This window comes from Gymnogyps californianus, chromosome 2, assembly GCF_018139145.2.
Source record: "Gymnogyps californianus isolate 813 chromosome 2, ASM1813914v2, whole genome shotgun sequence".
Lineage (NCBI taxonomy): Eukaryota > Metazoa > Chordata > Aves > Accipitriformes > Cathartidae > Gymnogyps > Gymnogyps californianus.
Genome location: NC_059472.1, coordinates 159,024,674 through 159,045,897, shown reverse-complemented (window position 1 = coordinate 159,045,897; position 21,224 = coordinate 159,024,674). Strand labels below are relative to the sequence as shown.

Here is a 21,224-nt window from a genome sequence, read left to right as displayed (position 1 = left end):
ACTGAGTGGGCACAGTGCACGTTCCTAAACCGTGCACATTGTTCTCCTATGTGTTTTGAACTCCTTCAGCACTTTGCATAAGCAACATCCCAAAATAAGCCTGAATAAGCAAGCAAAGCTGGCAGTGTGCAGCTCAGACCATTAACAAGATGAAATTGGCAGAATCCTAACCTAGTATTTGATTTAAGACTAATCTGTTAGCAGTACCTGTAAACACAGTCAAATTTACTGTGGCGTATTTGAAGCTGTTGTATCAGGTCCAATCCTGCATTACAATGATAGCAAGAGTTACATCAGCATGTAACTAGTACAATTTAGCACATAATTATGTCCTTTGAGTTTGCATGCAAGTGGCCTGATCTCATTATTACAAGTAAAGTGTGTCCTTTTATGAGTAAAAGCTGAAGGGTTTGGCTTTAAGTAAATACATTTTTCAGCATAACCTAGCCTCAGCAGTTTCTAAAGTATCGCTCCAGGCAAAGTTGTAGGCTTCCCATATGCTGCACATTTTTAACTTAAAGTTCAGCTTGGCAATCTGAAAACATACCTAACAGCAATTCTTACCACCAAGGTATAGTGAACTGCATTTAAGAGCACTGATGTAATCATCGAAATGGGAATCTTAAGATTTTGCCTGAAAAGTGGCAATGTTTACAGAACTAATCATGATGCAACATGGAAGCCACACTTTCATACCACATCATGCACTAGTGCATACACACATTCTCTCTCCGATGTTTTTCCTCTGCATTGGTCTTCCTGGTTGCACTGGGAGCTTTACACTGGAAAGCTTTTCCCAATGTCCTGTTCAAAACCAAGACTGTTCTCTAAATATATGACTCTACAGCATGATGGGAGAAAAAATCATGGTGAGATTAGCTCTACGTATTCACACTCTCAAGATGGCAGCCTGGAAGAGGCACTGGCGGTATTCAGGCACCTCCTCTGACCTCTTTCATGCAGTCATAACGTTGTTCTGGAAGATGAGCTACAGATGTCTTAAAGGACTTTTTTTTTCAAAAGCAATGTGAATTGGGCAGAATCATCCTATGCGACAAGCTCTGGAAAAAAGTGTTTTGCATACAATAGCAACAGCTCTAAAGCTCTCAGCCACTGTGCTCCAGAGTTTAAGGGACATGAAGATGTACAGATATAACCAGAGTGTGTGGTACTGAGTCTATTCTTGGTAGCCACAGCTCTGCTATTTATAGTTATTACCGCAGTAAGGACAGGGAAGGAAGGGGCAGAGCAGAGAATTGCTAATCTGATTTAGACCTTGGCTACCTCATCAGACATCGAGGCTGCAGCTAGCTCTCCTAGATGGGAACAGTCCTTCTACCTGACATAGTGAGAAGAGTTTGGAAAATGAGGATGCTGTAAAGCCCCTTCCTCTCCTCTGTAACTACCCGTTCCAAGCTGAATAGCTACAGCAGAGTTTCACTGCACGTCTCCCCCACTGCAGCATGATGAAAACCGAAGCTTTAAGCATGTACTGGGGGAGTAACTCCTCTGTGGTGGCTTCATGGTTAACTCTATAAGCTAGCACGTGACTTCCAGAAGAATCTTCCTCAGGCGCACATGACAAGAGTAAATGGGAAGGTTGCCATCGTGAGAGGACAAAAAGTGCTGGAATTGCGTGCCACGAGAAGAGGGCTGTAAGGGGAACGTAGTCCACGTTGCAATCCTTGAGGAAATTTCCTTTTTATCCTGTATGGGAGTGACCGAGTTCCAAGTCGCCAAACAAGCAAAAAACATTTGAGCTTACGATCAACCATGGACATGCTTGCACATACGCCTTGGAGAAGCCCTTTTGCAAAACCTGATGTTGTATAAGGATTGGTGATAGAAATGTACTTAGTTTTCCTCTTCATGCAAGCAATGTTTCCATCAAGAAATAAAAGCATATAAAAGACAATGTTCCTTCTGGTTTATTTATCACGATACCTCTGTTTATTATTTCACCTATTCTTTAGACTATCATGACTTGGACTACTATTATAAGAAACTGGCCATCCCCTCATATGACGATTGACCAGCTACTCATTTACAAAGGCATTATAGCCAATAATTCTACTTTCAAGGAAACCCGCTCCTTTTAGTGCCCTGCTTTTTACGTCATAGCTAATGTAAAAAAAAAAGGATGGAAACCTCACTTCTAATTAGTATCTTTAAAGATCTGGAGGTAATATAAATAAATGTATAAATGTAAATATAGCAAGACCAGAATTCCAACAATTTTTAACTACACCTGGACAGAACAGCTTGCTTCAGTAACATGCCAGCCTCACAAACCTACTATCATCATCAAAAAAGTAATTTTTTCAACAATATAACCAGCAAATAGTATTTTTCGTAATGAAGTTTAGATTAAATCACCGTCTTGAATATCAAGTATTAACTCATTGAACTCGCTGCTACATAAATATGCAGAACGATGGCGATGAATGAAGTTGAAACAGAGGCAAAGACGCTGTCTTCATGTCAGGACAGAAGTTCATTGACACTGAGTCAGTACCCACAGCTGCATGTAGGATGTTGATTAGCTAATTATATGATAGTTGTTCCATGAATTTATAGACACTTGAAGACTGCAGCCTACATATAATTGTTCTTTCTGTTTTGTTCTGATAAAAGAAGCAGCTAGAGAAACGTCGGCAACGAAACAAAAAAACTTCAATTAACATTTGTCATATGCCCACTACAATATTATTAACTACACAAAGACAGAGCTTTGTTAGGATATCTTAGGGTTTAATTTCCATGCTCAGACTCCAACCATAGTTTCTCACCCTCAGATTATGTAAAAGCAGCCGAGTTTTTAAGTTTTGCTCACTGTGGATGACTCACATTATTATATACTAACCACCAACACATTTTGTTTTACTCCTTTGTTTTACACACCTGAAGTGTTCCGGCTAGGGTTTGTCTTGTTCAGAGTCTGTACGTTTCGCATACTGCTTACTGTACCATGTAATCACTCCCCGTCCTTCTCCTTTCAGCTTTTAATGAGCTCCTGCACTGGGACTTGGGCAATTTCACAAAACTATCCTACAGAACTCAGCAGGCGCCATTTATTACGGTGGTACGCTCACCCCCGAGAAGGCACCATGCGATCTGCAGGCTTCACTGCAGATTCCTGAGAATTCACACAACTGCACTGAGGACCGCCGATAAGGCAAAGAACTCAGTCTGATAAACTGCTGCTGATGTCAAAAGATTTTTTGAACTCTTGTACAGAAGGTTGGCATCAGGAATCAAACAATGCATGTCACTAAATCCTTTTACGGAGACACAGGAGATCAAGGCTTAGCTTATGACTGGGAAGGTTTCTATTCTCTGTATCAATCGGAGAAAGTCTTGAAGGTGAATAAATTCCAAAAAGTCTCCAGTGAAGCAGAGGGAGAGCAGCTTAACACATAACACAGGTCTTGCTCTGTGATTCTCCACCACTGCCTTCTGAGATGATTGTATCAGCAGCCAGCTCATTTTTTGATCTAGTTTAAGAAGGGAGAAAAATAAAATGTCCAAGTATCCTAAGTTTCCTGCCTAAGAGGCCCATGAAACAGCCTCTGTGAGACAAGCACCTTGTCAGATTCCAGAACATCACAGAGTTTAATACAGAAAGCATGAAAGAACAGGTGAAATTATTTATTTATGTAATGAGTAGTGATGCTGAGTACTTCCAGATTCTGCTGTCTTTGCTAAGGAATGAGATAAAAATAACGATGTCATTAATCTTACAAAGACATATGAACGCTTCTTTCCAGAAATAACTGTTAAGCATAAAATTTCAGGCATTAATCAAAGCACGTGGAGGCCTAACCCTTTTCAAGATTCTAAAAGGAAGTGTAAAGCAATATGACTGCAAAGCAACACAAACATAAGGGGCATTTAACCTTTACTCTAAGCAGGTAACTTCAGGGAAAACATGCTTAGGGCCAGTTTCTCAACTAGTGTAGATTTGTATTGATTCCGCTGGGTTTAGCGAAGCTGCAGCAAGTTTTACCATCTCAGAAGCTGGTCTCTGCTATCTGAAAGAAGCCTGGAAGAAAGAAGGGCACCACCACATGATATTATGAATATGGAAAAAAAAATAATAAAATACGCTGCAGGAAGTAGCAAGAGACATATCCATGAGGAAAGGAAAAACAGGATAAAAAAAAATGCTGAAGAGGTTCTTTCAGGAAAGAAAACTAGCAGACGCAGCACAAGGGAATGTGAACTCTGCCCAGACACTGAGAATATGGGTAAGACTCAGGGAAAAAAATTTTAATACAGAAAGATATCTTTTCAAATAAAGTAGGGATGTAGCACAAGCAAGGATGAATTATATCTGTTTCCCACAGGTCAACTCCAGAAAGAGATTTCTTACAAAGATGGGTCATTTTATCTCAGATCCACAGTCCTGTTGATAAATCTCAAAGTGATTCAACAAGAAAGAAAATTTCCCAGGGAATGAGTTCTAGCCCTTATTTAGAGCTGCCAAAGGTATTGCTTAGCGGTCCGGGGATACAGATAAATTGCCTGTGTCAATTTAAAACTCGTACACAGTTGCCATGAAGGGAAGTGTTACGTCTGCATGTGATTTCCTGGAACAAATCAAATGTTTCTGCAGAGGAACCCATAAAATGCTGCCAATATATTAAGACTGTTTTCTCTGCAAATAGTTAACTCAAACTTATAGTGCAGGTCCACTGGGTCAGAAAAAAAAAAATGAAGAGAGGGAAATAAATTGTGTCTTAAAAAATCTGACAGAAGAATCCAAACAATTTTAGTGTACGAGACTAAAACCAAAAACTGTTTCGGTATACTATTGAGATAAAACAGCACTGGAAACTGAGTATTTACAATTCTGTGTACAGAGGACATGTATATGGCAGTGCAGCAGTAAAGTCTGCGAGACAGGGCTGGGCTGATCCCAAGCTAGTCGGTATTAAGAGAAAAATACTGGGCTCTTCTGTCACTTCCAACAGTGGCACTAACAATTTGTCCATCACCAAGACAGTCGAGTACGTTGCCCAAAGGCACATTGCTCAGCAGGCTCAGCTATCCTAACTCTTTGCATCCCAGCTAGAACCGAGCAGAGATCAGAAGGGACAGCCATATCCCAGATGAATTTTACTCTTTATGATATACAGAGGACCTGCCTCTTTCCATATCTTTAATTGATTCCATATTTTATATTTGTTACATTTAACACATCGATGAAAGACAACTGGAACCATCATTGAACCATCATTGAACACTGACGGTACAAGAACTTAGACCATCATTCTGCCCGTCACGGGCGTGGCTAGCAACTACTCTTAAATCCTCAGTGTCATCGCTTGGGAAGCCATTGGGTCCTGTATTCTTTCCAACTGTAAAGAGGGCATGCCTCACGTGACAAAGAAGACCTGCTGGCTCCAGTGAGGCCAGCTAAATAAACAAGAAATCCAGCTCTTCCTGCTGCATCAACACACTAGCCTCCAATGTGTCCTGGAGAACCGGCATCTTAAAGAAGAAGCCTAGCAGCTGAGTCCTGCTCTGTAGACAACTTTTGGTGCTGAACCTTAACACGATGTACAGCACACACAGTTAACCATCTCTGCTAGGCCACTTTCTAGACCCTTGCAGAATCCAGAGGGTGAACCTGCATTTAATTGTATTTTTACGACACCACACTAGGCTGGGAGCATCGCGACCCAGGCTTTGCCGGTGCTGGCAGAGTAGCTCCTCAGGTTGTCAGCACTGACGTTAACAGTCAGGAGTCCGGGATCTGCCAGGCACCCCATGGCTGGTCGCTGATGCAGCGTCTGGGTTTGACACGATCTTCTTACGCAGTCATGGGTTTGGCGGGATCTCCTTACACCAACATTTTAGAATTACAACAGCCAGGATCACCGATCCTTTCATCTTCAGGAGACGCCACAGCAGATGCCTTCAACCTTCCCCATGACTAACTGCCATCTCCCAAGGGGACAACCCACTATGGCGGGCTGGGCGAGCAGGCGAGGGCTGGGCTGCGGAGGCCACCGCCACCTTCACCACCACCATCACCCATATCTCCACCACCACCATCGATATCAGCATCACCACCACCACCCCGGGGTGGGCCGGCGGGTGACAGCTCGGCCCCGGGCCCTCCTCAGGGCTCCCCCCTCAGCGGGCGGTTACAACCGTTGGCGGCCGAACGCTGAGGCCGCCTCGCGTGCCCCCCCGCCCCGAGGCGGCGCGCGCCCTCCGCGCGCTCCCGCCCCGCCCGCCATTGGCCGCGGCCCGGCGCGGGGCGGGAGGGGAGGGGGCGAGGCGGCGGCGCCGCGCGGTCCTGCCGCCGTCAGCCGCGGTGCGAGCGGGGGGGGGGGGGGAGGCGGGTGGTGTGTCCCGCACGTCATATCAGCCGCCCGGCCGGGATTGGCTGCGGCGCCTCACCCGACTGGACGCGGGCGCCCGGGCTGGCGCGGCGGCTCCCGCGCTCGGCGCTCGCGCCCGGCCCCGCCCCGCCCGGCGCGGCCCGGCCCGAGGGGAGGGGTGGCGGAGCGGAGCGGCGGGCCCGTCGCTGCCTCCGGCCGCGGGTAGGTCGGCGGCGGGTAACGTGACACCCGCGGCTGGGGGCTTATAAACCTTACACGGGGCGCGGGCCGGCGGCGGCGAGCCGGGAGGGAGGCGGCAGAGTGGTGGCTGTTCGCCGTCCCCCACGGGCTGAGGAGGCGGCGGCGGCAGCGGCAGCGGCAGCAGCGGGCGCAGCCCCCTGAGGTGAGAGGGCGGGGAGGCCCGCGCCCCCGGTGCCTGGTGGGGAGAGGGCCGGGGTGGGGGGCGGTTTTACGCCCCCGAGCCGGGAAGCAAACCCCGTCCCGGAGGCAGCGCGGGTCTGACGGGAGCCGCGGGCGGAGGGTCCCTGTCCGCCTCCTCCCCTGGGGCCGGGGACCCCGCCGCTGCCAGGCCGAGGCAGCGCGGCCCCTGGCCCTGTGGCTGCCCAGGTGGGTCAGGTCACCTCGCTCCTGCAGGGCTCCCGCCTTCCCCCCGGCCCGTCGGGCGCTGGGTCGTTTGCCCGGTGCCTCTGGAGCCTGGTTGATGCTGGAGGAGGAGGCGGTGGCGTGTGTCAGTGGTGTGTAAGGGATCGACCTGAGCCGTTGTTGGGGGTTTTAACAGCCTGTCCCGGTGCGTGTGTTTCAGGACTCCGGTGAAGCCAATGCCCAGGTTGGAGAACTGTGCCTGGAGCTGTTCCTGCTCTGCCAGGGGAAGGCACAAAGCCCAGCTGGGGGACACGGCTGCTGGGCTGGCCGCCAAGGTGGGCGAGATGCTGAGCTCCTCCGTCTCCAGCCCCTCACTGACGCTGGTGGGTCACGGAGCACGCAGCCCCAGCACCTCCAGTGCCAGCAGCACCAGCAGCAGCAGCACCTTGAACTTGAGTCAACACCTGGTGCAGAGGAGCGTGGTCCTCTTCGTCGTCGGTGCTTTCATGGCCCTGGTGCTGAACTTGCTGCAGATCCAGAGAAATGTGACTCTGTTCCCTGACGAAGTGATTTCCACTCTCTTCTCCTCTGCCTGGTGGGTGCCCCCGTGCTGCGGGACAGCAGCAGGTGAGTTGCTGACCTCCACGAGTGGGTTGGTTTTGGGTTTTTTCCCCCCCCCCATCCTCCCGTGGGGAGGAGAAGCGGTGGGGCTGAATTTGTGACCTGTGTGTGTGGGAGCTTAACACTTCCATCACACAGCGGGCGATGCGAACTCTGGCTTTTGGAAGGGTGCGTGCCTGCTCCAGCTTTATCCACGTGCAAGGGGCACCCACGCGTTTGCCGCGTGTCCGAACGCTTTTTTGGAGCTGGTGCACGCCGAGCGTGGGCGAAGTGTGTTTTTCCTGCAGCGCCGTGTGGTCTGGAAGCACGAGTGAGCAGCTCCAGCGCCGTGGCGCGGAGGCGAGCGTGGAAACCCGCCCTCCCCACGCAGCTGCCGCCGTGCTTCTCCGGTGACAGCGTGACAGTGTCAGTTCAGTGCGGGATTCCTCCGCGCCGCCCGCCTCCGCCCCACGGCGGGGCACGAGTGGGCGCGGTGGGGCCGCGCCGTGCAGCGCCGCCGCGCGTCACCGCCCCTCGCCGGCTATTGGCTGCCGGCGAACTGGTGAGTGGCGGGCGGCGTTCGCCATTGGCTGCCGGCGCGAACTGGCCACGGGCTGGGCCGAAAACAAGGAAGTCACGTGCGGCCCCGCCCTGCCCGCCGCCCTGCCCGCCGCCCTGCCCGCCGCCCTGCCCGCCGCCGTGCCCGCTTGCCCGCCCGCCGTCCCGGGGCACCTCCAGAGCCGCAGCGCGAAATACCCCAGAAAACCGCGGTTGGCGGTGCGGTTGGCGCAGCAGCCGGCACTTACCCGGTGCGCTAGCGTTAATAAGTCCCTCCTATCCTTGTCAGAACAAAATAAGGCCTTGACGAAGGGTTGGGGGATTAAAAAGGCGTTAAATCTTAGGGAATAAACCCACTGTAATCTTTTTTTAAATTTGCATGGAAAGTACTTTAAACAACTCTTGCATAGTTGTTTTTTAATGCAGTGATAGTGTCGTGTGCTATTTGCACCTCATAGTAAGGGAGTATGAATGATAAATCATAAACTTGAATGAATGATAAACTGCGTAGTAAAAAGAGATTGCCATGGGATGTGCTCCGATGAGAGTTCTCGTAGTCCTGTCACGGATTAAACTTTGGCATTTAGCTGTTATGGTAGGGTAAAAGTGCTGGTAACTGGCATCAGAATAATGAAACTGAGCATCAGATTGCCTGTTTTTCTTAGAATGGTATGTCTTGTAGCCTTCTTAATGTGGAAGTTACTCCTCTTAGGAGTTTAAGGAGGGGAAAAAAGGGGTAGGAAAGGAAACAAACGTACATGTTACATACAATTAAAGCAGCACGTCTAACCGTGGCGTTGGTGACAACACATGGAGTTGCAAGGCTTAGAAGACTGAAACTCATCTAGTATTTGTGCTAGCAACTGAGCTAACACTAGCCTGTGTTTTTCTTCTGCAACCAATTTGCAGACTGATAAGGCTGAGAAAAATGGGGAGGATATGAAGATAAAAACTTTGTCTGGTTAATAATATGAGTAGTTATTTTTCCCTGACTGATGGCAGGTGCTTCTTTAAGTTCAGCTCTGCTTCTATTTGGTATCAAAATTCATCTGATTTGGATGGGAGCATAGGCTGACTTACAGCCCAGCAGAAGGAGAGAAAGCAGCTCTGCCAAGAAACTTTTGAGTCCAGGCAAATATTTAGTTCAGGGCCTGATTCACAGCTAATGAGTCATGTTCATAAAACTGTCTGCCCTGCGCGTGAGCAATAAACGCATATTCCATTCCTCACTGTAATTAAGCTTTTGTTATGCTTTGTTATTTATTGGTACAAAACAAGCATCTGCTTAGGATGTCAAATGATACATGCTCATGGGAGAAAAGGAGCTTGAAGCCAGATACCTTAACATTGCAATATATATCTCTGCTTTGAAGGTTCAAACAGAATATTGCTTGTTAGAGTGGCTTTTTTTTTTTCCTAAAGCGGGATGGGTAATAATTGTCTTTTCTTTATTAGGCTTACGGTAGCGTGATAAGCACCTCACTACTTTGTCAAGCACTTACTTGCCAAACTAATATTTAGTAATATTGAAGTAATCATTGTATAACGGTTAGTACAAGCAGTGTTACTTCTCTTGCAGCTGTCGTTGGCCTGCTGTATCCCTGCATTGACAGCCACCTTGGGGAACCACACAAATTCAAGAGAGAGTGGGCCAGCGTAATGCGATGTATAGCAGTTTTCGTTGGCATTAACCATGCAAGTGCTGTATCCTTGAACTAGTTTACATTGTTGTTCAATGTGCTTAGTCTGTTGTCATGAAACAGTCTCTCCCATTCGCACCTGGGAGAATTACAAAGGTAAGGATGGTGCTACTGGCAGAGACATAAACTGTGAGACCTGCAGTACACTGCAGTAGTTACTTTAAGCACAGTTCACTTAAAAGTAGTTGGGGGGCGGTTCTGGGAGAGGGGAGAGATAGACATCATATACTGTCATGCTTGCAGTTAAACCAGACATACTAAGTTGTGTTATTTTAATCTGTGTGTTGTCTACATCTAATAGTTAACTAGTGAGGTACACTGAACTGTTCAGCAAGAGTGTTCTTTGTGTTGGATAATGGTGGTTTGAGCAGAAAAGTTAAATCAGCAGGGGTAACTAGGTTACTTGAGACAAAAATCCATAAAAGTTAAATATATTACAATATAGTATATTCTTCAGGTGCTCAATGTGACAAAAACTGATGTTGCCTTTGCACTCACACTGCGGTCAAAGTCAACAAGAGCTATGACTGCTCAGCAGGTCTGAAAACCACATCCTTAACGCATTGTGTTAGAGATACAGAATCATGCTCACTTTCAGTTTGAGTTTCTCCCTTGTTCAGTTTCAGCAGCAGGATGTCTGCAGACTTAAAAGGATTGTCCTTAACACCTTTTTCCAGAAACTAGATTTTGCAAACAACATCCAGCTGTCCCTGACTCTAGCAGCCTTATCACTGGGTCTTTGGTGGACATTTGATCGTTCAAGAAGTGGTCTCGGACTTGGAATTACAATAGCCTTTGTAGCAACTCTGATAACCCAGTTTCTTGTATATAATGGTGTTTATCAGTAAGTTATGCTTTTAAAATACTATTTCAACTATCATGTCTCAACTGAAAATGGGTGCACATGCACTGGAAGTTAGTTATTAACATATTTGGCATGTTCTTTATTATAAGACATTTTATTTGTCTAAGGCAGCTAATCGTCCAGTTGTTCCAAATGATCAGATTGAGAACTGGGGATGGAGGGTGGGGAGCAGACAAATTGGGATGTGTGTTGAAGTGGTAACGACTCACCAAACTGAACTTCTGCTGACTTGGTATATCATTAACTGGCTCTCGAGAGAATTTCTAAATTTTGCTGGCTAGGACATTGGGGTTTAGAAGCTTATTAAGTTAACAGACTTAATTTGATCTCCCTATTTCTTCTCCTATGTTACTGTTTTTTTGTTTGGGCCCAGGGAGAGAATTCTATAGCATCTTGTTAACAGTATGTAAGGTGATGATCATAACTTGTCTCTAACTTATTTCCTTTTGTTTACTAGGTATACATCCCCAGATTTTCTTTACATCCGTTCTTGGCTTCCGTGTATATTTTTCTCAGGAGGTGTGACTGTAGGAAACATAGGACGCCAACTGGCTATGGTAATTACTGTATAATTAGCATTTCCTTTAACAATCCAAATACCTTCCATTGTTGTTAGTCCAAGAACAAACTATGCCTTTAAGGGTATGACTCACAAAGTGACAGAGATAAATAGGTATCTTCCCAAGAGTTGAAATGTAAGTGTACAACCTGTGTTGCCAGTAGAGTGGGAATTGTCTTAGTAAGTGTTTGAGTATATTCTGTATTAATTTTTTCCAGCAACAGCCTAAATAAGACTGGAATCAGTACACCGCTTCTGCTGAGAATCTTAGTCACTCCTGCTCTATCAGTACTTTGAATTAACATCTAAGGTAGCTAGAAAACTGAGACACAAGATGGGCTTTGTCTAATTATGCAGTAAAGCATTTTTGTTATGTAGATGAAAGGAAATGTCCCTATATAGCATTAAATGCTACCACTGTAGAATCAAATATGTTCTTTCTGGTCACTTAAGATGTAGTTCAAGTATCACTCCATATATGGGATAATATAGTATAAATTACTATCTCATTTGCTAGGTTCTTAATTAATTATTTCCTTGTAGTTTACTTAAGAGTAAACCTGGCTGTATGCTTGCACATCAGCTGAAGGCTTGGCTGCAAAAAGTGTTCTGACACTGATGGATAGTTATAATTAATACTGTATTGATTTAACTTCTGTCTTCTTTGCTACATAAGTTCTTTATGCTGGAAAATATCCTTCAAGTAATTAACTTCTCTAAGGCTGCTGTGATTTAGGTGCCTTTAATTTTTACTGAAGGAAGGACATTTGTAGACTTGGGAGTTCCTGAAATATTAGTCTCTGGACTGTTTAGTAAGGGGGAGAGCTGCTTTTTGGGACTGAACCATGAGTGAGTAAAAAGATTAGTCTAAAGCTAGCTGTCTTTCCTGAAACTTTCTGTCTCTTCTGCCTTAGCATTGCTAACCCAGTGGATGGGTGCTAATGTACTTCTAATGTGGATAGGCTGAACTTGATGCTGCAGATGGACAGGCTTGCAGACAAGCTGGGGAAGAGAGCAGTGTTCCTTGACCACCACTGGTTAACGTTAAAGATCAATTTCTTTAGTATTGATTCTCAGTTACACTAAATTAACATAGCCTCTTGTAGAAAAGGCTGGGTTTTTTTAAAAAAAAAAAAGCATGGGGCAAATCTACTCCTGTTTTTGAGACTTTTCTTTCATGCTGACTTGCTACCAAGTTAGATTTCCCAGGACCATGGTCACGATCTTAACTTCACAGTCAGTGCTGGAAATTCAAAGAATTCCACTTCTAAAATAGAATGGTAGCATTCAGTCAACTAGGTCTTTCTTCTATAGAGATGACCCAAAAGCATCAGTCTGTTTTGTCAGCCATTACGAATGTGGCAAGAAGATGGAATATTGTGTTTTTTAAACTAAACCTGAATAAAACAGTTATTTTTGTAGCTATATTCTCCTGTAGTCCCTGAGCTGTTTGGCTGCATGTGACAGTTGCAGATCAAACAGTAGATATTTTCTGGGCATGTCTAGAGTAGAAGGTGGCACCTGTGGAAATTACTCCAGTGGAGTAAAGTTGCCTCGCTTCTTCCTCAGCCCCTGTCTAGCTTTTGCAGTTAGAAAAGAAATTAGAGGAAGTAGAATGAGAAGTGTCCCTGAGACATCACCTCCCATCCTGAGAGATGTTAGCTGGGAGATGCTTGCTGCTTTTCAGTCACTGGATTTCAAGTGAGCTTACATGCAGTAACCAAGTGCAGTGTTACCTTTAAGCAAACCTGCTGTTAGCAGAGGGTTTTGGGTTTTGTTTGTTTTGTTGGGATTTTTTTTACTATCAGCTTGAGGATGAAATCCAACATTTTCCTTAATAGCTTGATTTCGAAAGAAAAGGTGAAGGTGCTGCTGCCACCATCTGCTCTCGCTGGTCATTATGACACCTAAAGTTGCTCAGTCAGTGCTCATCAGCTGGGTTAAATGGATTTAATGGAGTTGTAACCATCGTTCTCAACATCCAGCAAACTCGGGTGGTATTCAGAATTTGGACCTGACAAATATCTATTGTTTGCTACTGTTACAAGCTGCAGAACTGTGAACGCATTCAGTACTTGCAAATACATTTGCATTTTGACTCTAGAATGAGAAGAACATATTACAAGCTTTGTTTTAAAGAAAAGTTGGTTAAATTTCTTACACTGACATACTACAGGGTTTCATACTAGAAAAGGAACTTAGGAGGAAATGAGTAAGTCTATCTGATACCAGGCTTTGATTGGAAAATAAAGTAACTTATGCTTGAAGACAGTTTGAAAGAGGGCTGTTAAAAAACTGAATTAATGCCCATTAAGTGAAGCACTGTGTACCTTCTGCTAAGAAATAAACTGAGATAGGGAGGAAAGCTAACAAAGTCTTATAAAAAGCAGTGCAATTGGTAGATGGATTTATCAGATGCATTAATTGAGGCAGTACAGACCCATAGTGATTCTTTTTGTCCACAGTTAAGGAGCATGTCCTTGTTGAGCTTTTATAAGAAGCCATGTCTGCTAGGTCATTGTCAGCCTAACTGAAGTTAGTTGACTATTTAATTATTGAAAGTACTGCATAATGTAGTCACTTGTCAGATGGCATTAAAATATAACGTGTTTGATTTTTATCCATAGGGTATTCCAGAGAAACCACACAATGACTAAATCTTTGAAGAAGAGAGCACGATGCCAGTGTGAAAACAACATTATGAAGATGTGTTCCTGTTTTAAATTGAAGATTATTTAGAAAAAATAATCTCTTTATGGGCTCACTGCACAAATGACTTGTGGGAAGAAAAAAACATTAATTCACTCTTAGAATAGCCAAGTGAAATTAACTGCTTATCTTGAAATCTTACCCTGATTTACTGCATAAGCATTTGCGTATGGCTGTTCTCTGGAAGAGTTTAACACCAAGTTGCATACAACTGTTCAGGCTAAGTGGCAGTTTTCCAAGTATTAGATTCCAATGTAAGTTATTGAAGCAGCTGCTGTATTTTAAAGCCTTGAAACTGAAATTTAATTACAAGCTCTTGTATCAGTGCCCAAAGGAAGTAGATTGATGGTGCTTAACAATGATGAAGTATGATTTAATAGGAATAGTATTTATCCAAATCATTAAAAAATAGGGTTATTTAAAAATAAGAGTGATCAAAACAGATCAAAGGCATTGCACTAATGCTTTTAGGAGTCTTATGAAGGAACCATGCCCTTACTTGTAATGCTGCATTAAGTTTCTGTCTTTGACGGTGGAGAAGGTTGGAGGGACGAAAGGTTGGAAGTCACTTAGTTTGGAATTCCTAAATTACTTCAGTACAATAGGTGAACACTGGAGACAATCTTGTTCAAACGTGAACTTTATCAAGAAATTCTGACTGGAAATTTCATTACTTCTGAAGCTTGCAGTTAGATTTGCAAGAATCAAGTTCTGGCCCCAATTCACTAAGAAATTTAAGTGTGTGTGAGTACTCCTGCTTAATATTAGACATACGCTTCAGTATCTCACTGAAGGAGGTCTTAGGTATCTCAGATGTCTGGTGTCACTGAAAAAATGTGCATTGCAGGCCATTGTTTGGCCATTGAGTATGTGCCCCCAACTCCTTAGATTTGTAGTTTCCTCCTAGAGGTGTCCTTGATCTTGCTTCTGTTTGAGTCGGGGTTTTGACTGAAATGACTGGAAACAGGAGTGGGCCTAAAATGTGATTTAAACTGTATGTGAAGAATAGCAAACAGCTTGTTTTCTCAGTTTAGTTTCTGAAAGAGATCACTACTTGTTTTTTCACAACCCTATAGAACTTGCAATCTGTGATTGCCTTCTTAAAAAAAAAAAGTGCTTATGTCACTACATTAAACATTTGGTGTTTCTTAATACTTAGTTCTGGTGAGCACAACGTATTCATTTGATAGCTTAGACCACAGGAGACCTAAATAGCAAGTATTAGGTCTTAAAGTTGAAGTGCAATGTACAGTAAATCTGAGCCTCATGTTCTCTTCAATATCGATCATTTCTTATGAGAGATTAAAGAGAAAAGGGTTCTGAGTTCATTTCAATGCTGCATGGAGTCAAATGGAGCAATAATTTATTTAACTAGTAAAGCTAGTTTTGTTGTATCTTTCATTGAACCCAAATTTTTAGAAATACTCCCATTTTGTGGTTATGGTGTACTTGTAAACTTTTATGGATTTGCCTTTTTGTATTATGCAATTTTTTTGTGTTCATTTCCAATCTTACATGGCTTCAGATATAGTTAGAGGCATTGGTTAAAGACTGACCCATCAAAAAAGATGTTGAGGCCGGGTAGCAGTGTTCTGGCTGTTTTCACTCTTCTAAGGGAATGCTATAACTGCTGCTTGTGCTTTTTTGTAGCAGGAAAAGTTTAGCACAAAGTCTATATTACAGAGTGGACCCCAATTCTAATCTTGCTTTGGTGTAAATCAAGAGTAATTTCATTGGTATAAGATCCTTCCTCAAATGTTTAAAACCTAAATAATCACATTTTATAGGACTACTTGAAGAAATTAGGTCCTCAGATCAGGACTGGATCAGCTCAGCTGTTTTAAGAAGTATGCTGCCTGCTGGGGAGACAGTTTTGTAATCATCTTGAAACCAATTTCAAAACGTTAGAAAACCAGATGTAAGTAAAGATGACAGTGATCTCTACAGATATCTGATTGATAGAGAAGTATTTAAGATTTATTTGTAAAGACTGAAACTAAATCTGTATGTGCTAGAAATAATACAGCCAAAAGTGTAAGTCAAAAGTTCATTTTTTGCCAATACTTCTGAGTATCTTAACCAAAGTGATTTAAGTTTGGAAGAGGTGGGGAGGGGAGTGAAGAAAATTTGCACTATTCTGAATTTGAACACTTAAATTCTCATTCTTACTGATAAGTTTTCAGCAGTGTGTTTGGTTTTACACTTTTTTTACTATTAAAGTTTTAAGATCAAGTCATGTTTGCCTTGGATTCTCTGTGTTCACATTAAGCAGGAATCTTTCTTGGAAAGGACAGTTGTTATGGTTGCATAACAAATATTCAGTCATGCATACCCAGTGGTTTAAAAAAAAAAAAAAACAAAAATCCTAAACTGAGCTTGGAGAGATTAGCTTTTAGAGGGGCTTCCAGCCTGGGTTATACAGTTGAAGAAAAACAGTCTTGCTATGGTACCAAGAAAGCAGCATAAGTGTATGTTATGGTTATGTGACTTAAGGTACAGAATCTTACTACCATTGTCTTCCAAGATGCTGAAATTCATAATTTTAAACAAAATACAGAGGGGGCAGGGTAAACATGCAAATTCCTGTTGTGGCTTGGTTATCTGCAGTAATGATTACTAAAGTTTGAAGCATCTTAAAGAGTGGAAACCGTAAAAATGAGTAAGCACAGCTGATAAGGCTAAGCAATTCTAAAACTTGCATCATCTGATTTAGGGAAGATAGCATCTTGCAAATTTAGACAAAATGTCTTCAATTTTACTGCACTTAAATATTTATTTCAGACTTCTAGAAGCTGCTACATTTGTGGTGGAAAGAGTAGAATGGCTTTTTGATCAATCTTCGTATCAGTGCAGGGTCTGTTGGCTTAGCTGAAGAAGGCTTCATTAGGAACTTCTTAACTATTTTAGCTTAAATAGCCTGTGTTTGCTTAACTTCAGTGCCTGCTCCATGGCAGCTGAGGTTAATAACTCCAATCTGAGGATGGCCCATATCCTCCAGGTACATTGTTTTCCCTGAAACTCTGCTCAGATTTTGTCAAAAGGAATTAAAAATATATATAAAAAAAAAGTTGTGGGATACAGCCTGGTCTTGGAGAACTAGGACGTGATGGTCTCCTTTTGAGACAGGAAAGTGTGTACAAAGTTTCTGAAGGAAAAAAAAAAGCCTTCCCAGCAAATGTGATGATTTGACCTGTGCATAGTTCCTGCAAATTCATTCAGTAGGTTATTCAGCCTTTGGCTTTAGGCATGGGGATTTGCAGGTGCTAAATTAGCCACAGGAGGGCCCATAGTCTGTTCTCTGAATACAGCAGGAACATATTGAGATGAATAATGAAATTAAGTCTCAATTGCCTTACTGCAAGTCAGAGTAGCTCCAAAATTCATGAGAACAAAGCATTACATGCTGGACTAATTGAACAAAGCATACTTCTATATAAGCGGTCATTGAGGGCCCTATCTTGGAAAGCTGAGAGAGGTGTGGGTGATAACAGGTTCTTCCAGCTAAAAGGTCAAGAAAGGTACCTATAGGCAATGGTGATTTCTCTGGGCAATGAAATAGCACATGAGTTGCCCCACACCTGGTTTGGAGTCCTCTCCCTGCATTTAAATCCTCCTGTTGTGCAGTGATAATGTTCTTCTGTCTTCATGGGCTACAAATGGGAGACAGATGAATTACATAAGCATGAGGACTGTGGTTTTATTGCATATCTGTGTGATCAGAAAGTCTGTAGGTCGTGATGGTGCTTCTGGCCTGCTCTGGTTGACTTTCAAAGGCAGAATTCAAAGTATGTATGATGATTTCTATTAAAAAATGCATTACTACCCAAAAAGTCATAAAGGGTCAGAGCTTTACTGAGTTTTAGTCAGTAAAGTTTTTCTCCAGCTGCAAATCATGTTTTCTGTATTACAGTGTCATGTCTGTGTATTAAGTAGTTTGAGTGCCATTATATTGTTATATTAAATATCAGAGAAGTGCTACAGAGATGACACCAACTTGCTATGCTTCCTAGGCATTAGAATACCAGTTACAAATCAGCATTTTTGCACAGAAATCAAACACAGCTACATCATTTTCTCCCAGCTCAGTGGCTGGCCAGTGGCTCCAGCATTGCCCTGTGACAGCCAGGCAAGTATCTCTTGGGCCAGCCTGCCATGGCTTGGGGCTGGGAAGGGGAGCCCAACTCCTGTAGCTGCTCCAGGGATGCTCCAAGCTTCCTCTTCCCAAAAGCAATAGATGTTGAGTATTGTTTGTGCTGATGTTGATTATTTGTTTTCTCACTGGTCAAAAGCAGCCGAGTAGCTCAAACAGCAAGAACTGGAATAGTCACAGAACGAATTATAGCTGGCCCACATTTTGCTGGGTGGACGGAGAAGAGAAAAGGGTTTTTTCACCCTTTCTCTCGAGGTTCTCACCAGGTAGAAGAGCAGACGTTCGTGCATTGCAGAATCTGGCCACAGATTGCATGGGCCAACTCTTGAAGACAGGGTTGAATCTGGGTTAGTGCCATCACAGCAGCTGACATTATGGTATAAGCAAAAGCTGACTGACTTCACAGAGGTCACATTTATTCACCCTGAATAGTATTAGCCCTGTTCAGAAAGCCTTGAAGGCTATATTCTAGTAGTATCAAGCTGAACTAGCTTTAGTTTAAAATACATATATATATAGTCCTGCTGAAGGCTATGTATGTCTCTTACCCGCATATGCATGCACAGGAAGCTCATCCTTTTCAAGGTACCTTAGAGTAGGTGCCCAAAAATTAAAATAGCCTGGACTCACAAGAGAGTCAAGGTCCCATCCAGTAAGGGCCTGTGACAGAAAGGCTCGCTCAGATGTTCCTGCAGAAATGTAAGTTGTTCATGTGACCGTGGAGTTCTTCAAGACAGAAGGTCTGGTGGCTTTTCTGGCTGCGTTTTCAATTGCAGTGTGCCAGAGAGACCTAAGAAAGCTTCAGATCAGGTGGCTTGGGACAACCATAGCTTGAAGAGGACTTTACCCTGCAATGCAGAAAGGCCCACAACCAACTGGGAACATGCCCAGCAGTACCTGCAGCCTTTCCTACTCATCACCAAAGAATTGCTGGGACATGCAGGACTGACCAAGGGGGTTGTGATCCCTTTTGGGGGGGGCGAGTTCTAAACCTTAGACTTGGACACGAAGGAGATGTTATGTTACAAACGGAGGTCATTTAGGAGTAGGAGATGGTGAGATCACTGAGAGGTCACTGAGGTTCGGGTTTTCCTGGATACGTTAGGGTGCTCCTCAGCTCATCACTTGAAATCTGTTGGTCTGGCCCGTGATGTGGGGTTTTGTGGGTTCACGTTGCTTCTTGTCACCACAGGCTGTCATGTACGTCCGGGCAACTGCCCAAACACGGCACTATCCGTTCTTCCAGTGATGACAGAAGTCTTCCATCAGAGGTGGCTGTGGGAGATTTGCCACTGACTGCAGTAAAAACAACACCAGACCCTTTTTTTTTTTTTTTTTTGCATGAAGACAAGACCTCCAAGCACAAAGTTTGGATCAACTGAAACACTTGTTACCATCTTGAAATGCATTGTTTTGATTCTGACCTTTGAAAAGTGGTCCAAGTTGTCTAACAGTACAAAGTTTCACCAATTCAAAAATCTCAACCACACTTTTTTATAGAAAGGGGATGAGCAATTTCAATTACCAAACTTTTTTCCTGGTTGTTTTCCATGTTACAGAAATTCATAAGAATGTGCTGGTTTGGGAATTATCTTTTGTTTTGATAAATCAGCATTTTTTGGCCAAAAAAGAAAAAGGTTTTTCAAAAAATTCCTGATCACTTCTGCTAAGTATCTCCTTGCTCACTCGCCACCCTCATCAATCTTTTATTTCCTGGCCCATGGTAATCACTTCCTTCTTCCTTCATGCCCCTTCCCAGTTAAACAGCCTCCTCCAGGGTCAACACTGGCTTCCCCACCCTTCAGACCTCACCTTTCTCCGTGCCACCCCAATGGTGGCTTGAAAGGCAGCAGATACCTGTGCCAGATCTGTAGTCTGCACGCTGTGCTGTCTGGACCTTTTTGTTCTCAGACTTTACTCTCAGCTTGTTCAAGGCTTTTTTTTTTTTTTCCCCCTCTTGTCCTGCCTGTCTCTGAACCTCTTTCCACAATAAAAAAGTCAGCTTGCTGGAAGGACCTGCATCCCCCATCTCGGTGCCTGGGGGAGCAAGCAGGGAGCTGGGTTGTTCTGCAGAATCTCTGCCTTGTTCTGACAATTGCATTTCAGAAGGTGAACTGAAGGGGTTTTTTAAAAAAACACATAAAAACCCCCAAACTTTTCTCACCTGTTCTGCCCTGGCTCAGAGGAGCAGCTTTGCAGCACCAGCTACATAGCTGTCATGTTGTACCGGAGACTGCCGCGATTTCAAACAGCAGCTCTTGGAGATGGGACACCTCAGGCTGTTGTTAACTCTGAAACCTACAAGCCATCATTCAGTTTTTAATACCAGTACCTATTGCGCTGTTGCTGCTTTATAAAAAACAAGCTACTGTTGAATTTAATGCTAGGTATAATTTGAACCTGATGTCATCCAAAAGCAAGAAAACCTGTCTGTGATCCCTGATCATTCCTGGTGTGCAGCTGGCAGGCCAGGGGTGGAGCGTCCTTCTGGTGAGGGTCTGTGCTGCTGAGCTCTTGCACCAGGACCCCGTGGCGTAGGAGCCTGGGCACGGCGTGGAGCCGTGCTGGTGGGATGAGCAACGGGCTCCGATTTCTCCAGGAAATTTGTGGCTCCTGGGCTGGTGGAAGAGGTGAAGCGAGCTGGTGTGGGAAGGAGGTGCAACACATCCCAGCCAGCATCGTGCAAGCCCACTCCAAATTTTACCCTGCAAGGATCAGACAGCATAGTCCAGAAATCTCTGTGAAGCTAACGGAGATGCAGAGCTTGAGCTAAGGAATAATCACCAGGAATACATACCCTGCTGACTTACCCAGTGTTAGCAAAGTAAACAGAGCAAAAATCAAAACTTCAAGGGCTCTCTTGTGCAACAGAGACCTTGTCCAGACAAGCAGAGCTCATTCGTTTCCGTGCAGAGCTCTGCAGCAATGAACTTCTTTGCAAGCTCTGGTTTTAAACATTTTTCCTTGCTTTACTGAAGCACCCAGACAGTGCAGTCAGTGAACTCCTGATCCCAGAAAGGATTCAAACACAGGGGACATGAGGTGTATCGTAGGTGAGGTCAGTGGGACTGGAGATGTGCTGAGCATCACAAGCAGCTCCGGGTCTGGAGTTCTGCTCACAGAAGGGAGCAACAGCCATAGCGGAGCA

General features: G+C 44.2%; 1 protein-coding gene across 1 annotated transcript; it reads left to right on the top strand.

Moving 5' to 3' along the window:
* Positions 1-6,689: 6,689 nt before the first annotated feature.
* On the top strand, positions 6,690-16,156 carry INSIG1 (insulin induced gene 1). The gene is made up of 6 exons (XM_050890813.1): positions 6,690-6,735; positions 7,156-7,562; positions 9,673-9,797; positions 10,471-10,637; positions 11,116-11,215; positions 13,845-16,156. The coding sequence occupies exons 2-6, from the start codon at positions 7,172-7,174 to the stop codon at positions 13,872-13,874; spliced, it is 813 nt and encodes a 270-aa protein (XP_050746770.1). The 5' UTR covers positions 6,690-6,735; positions 7,156-7,171; the 3' UTR covers positions 13,875-16,156.
* Positions 16,157-21,224: the final 5,068 nt, after the last annotated feature.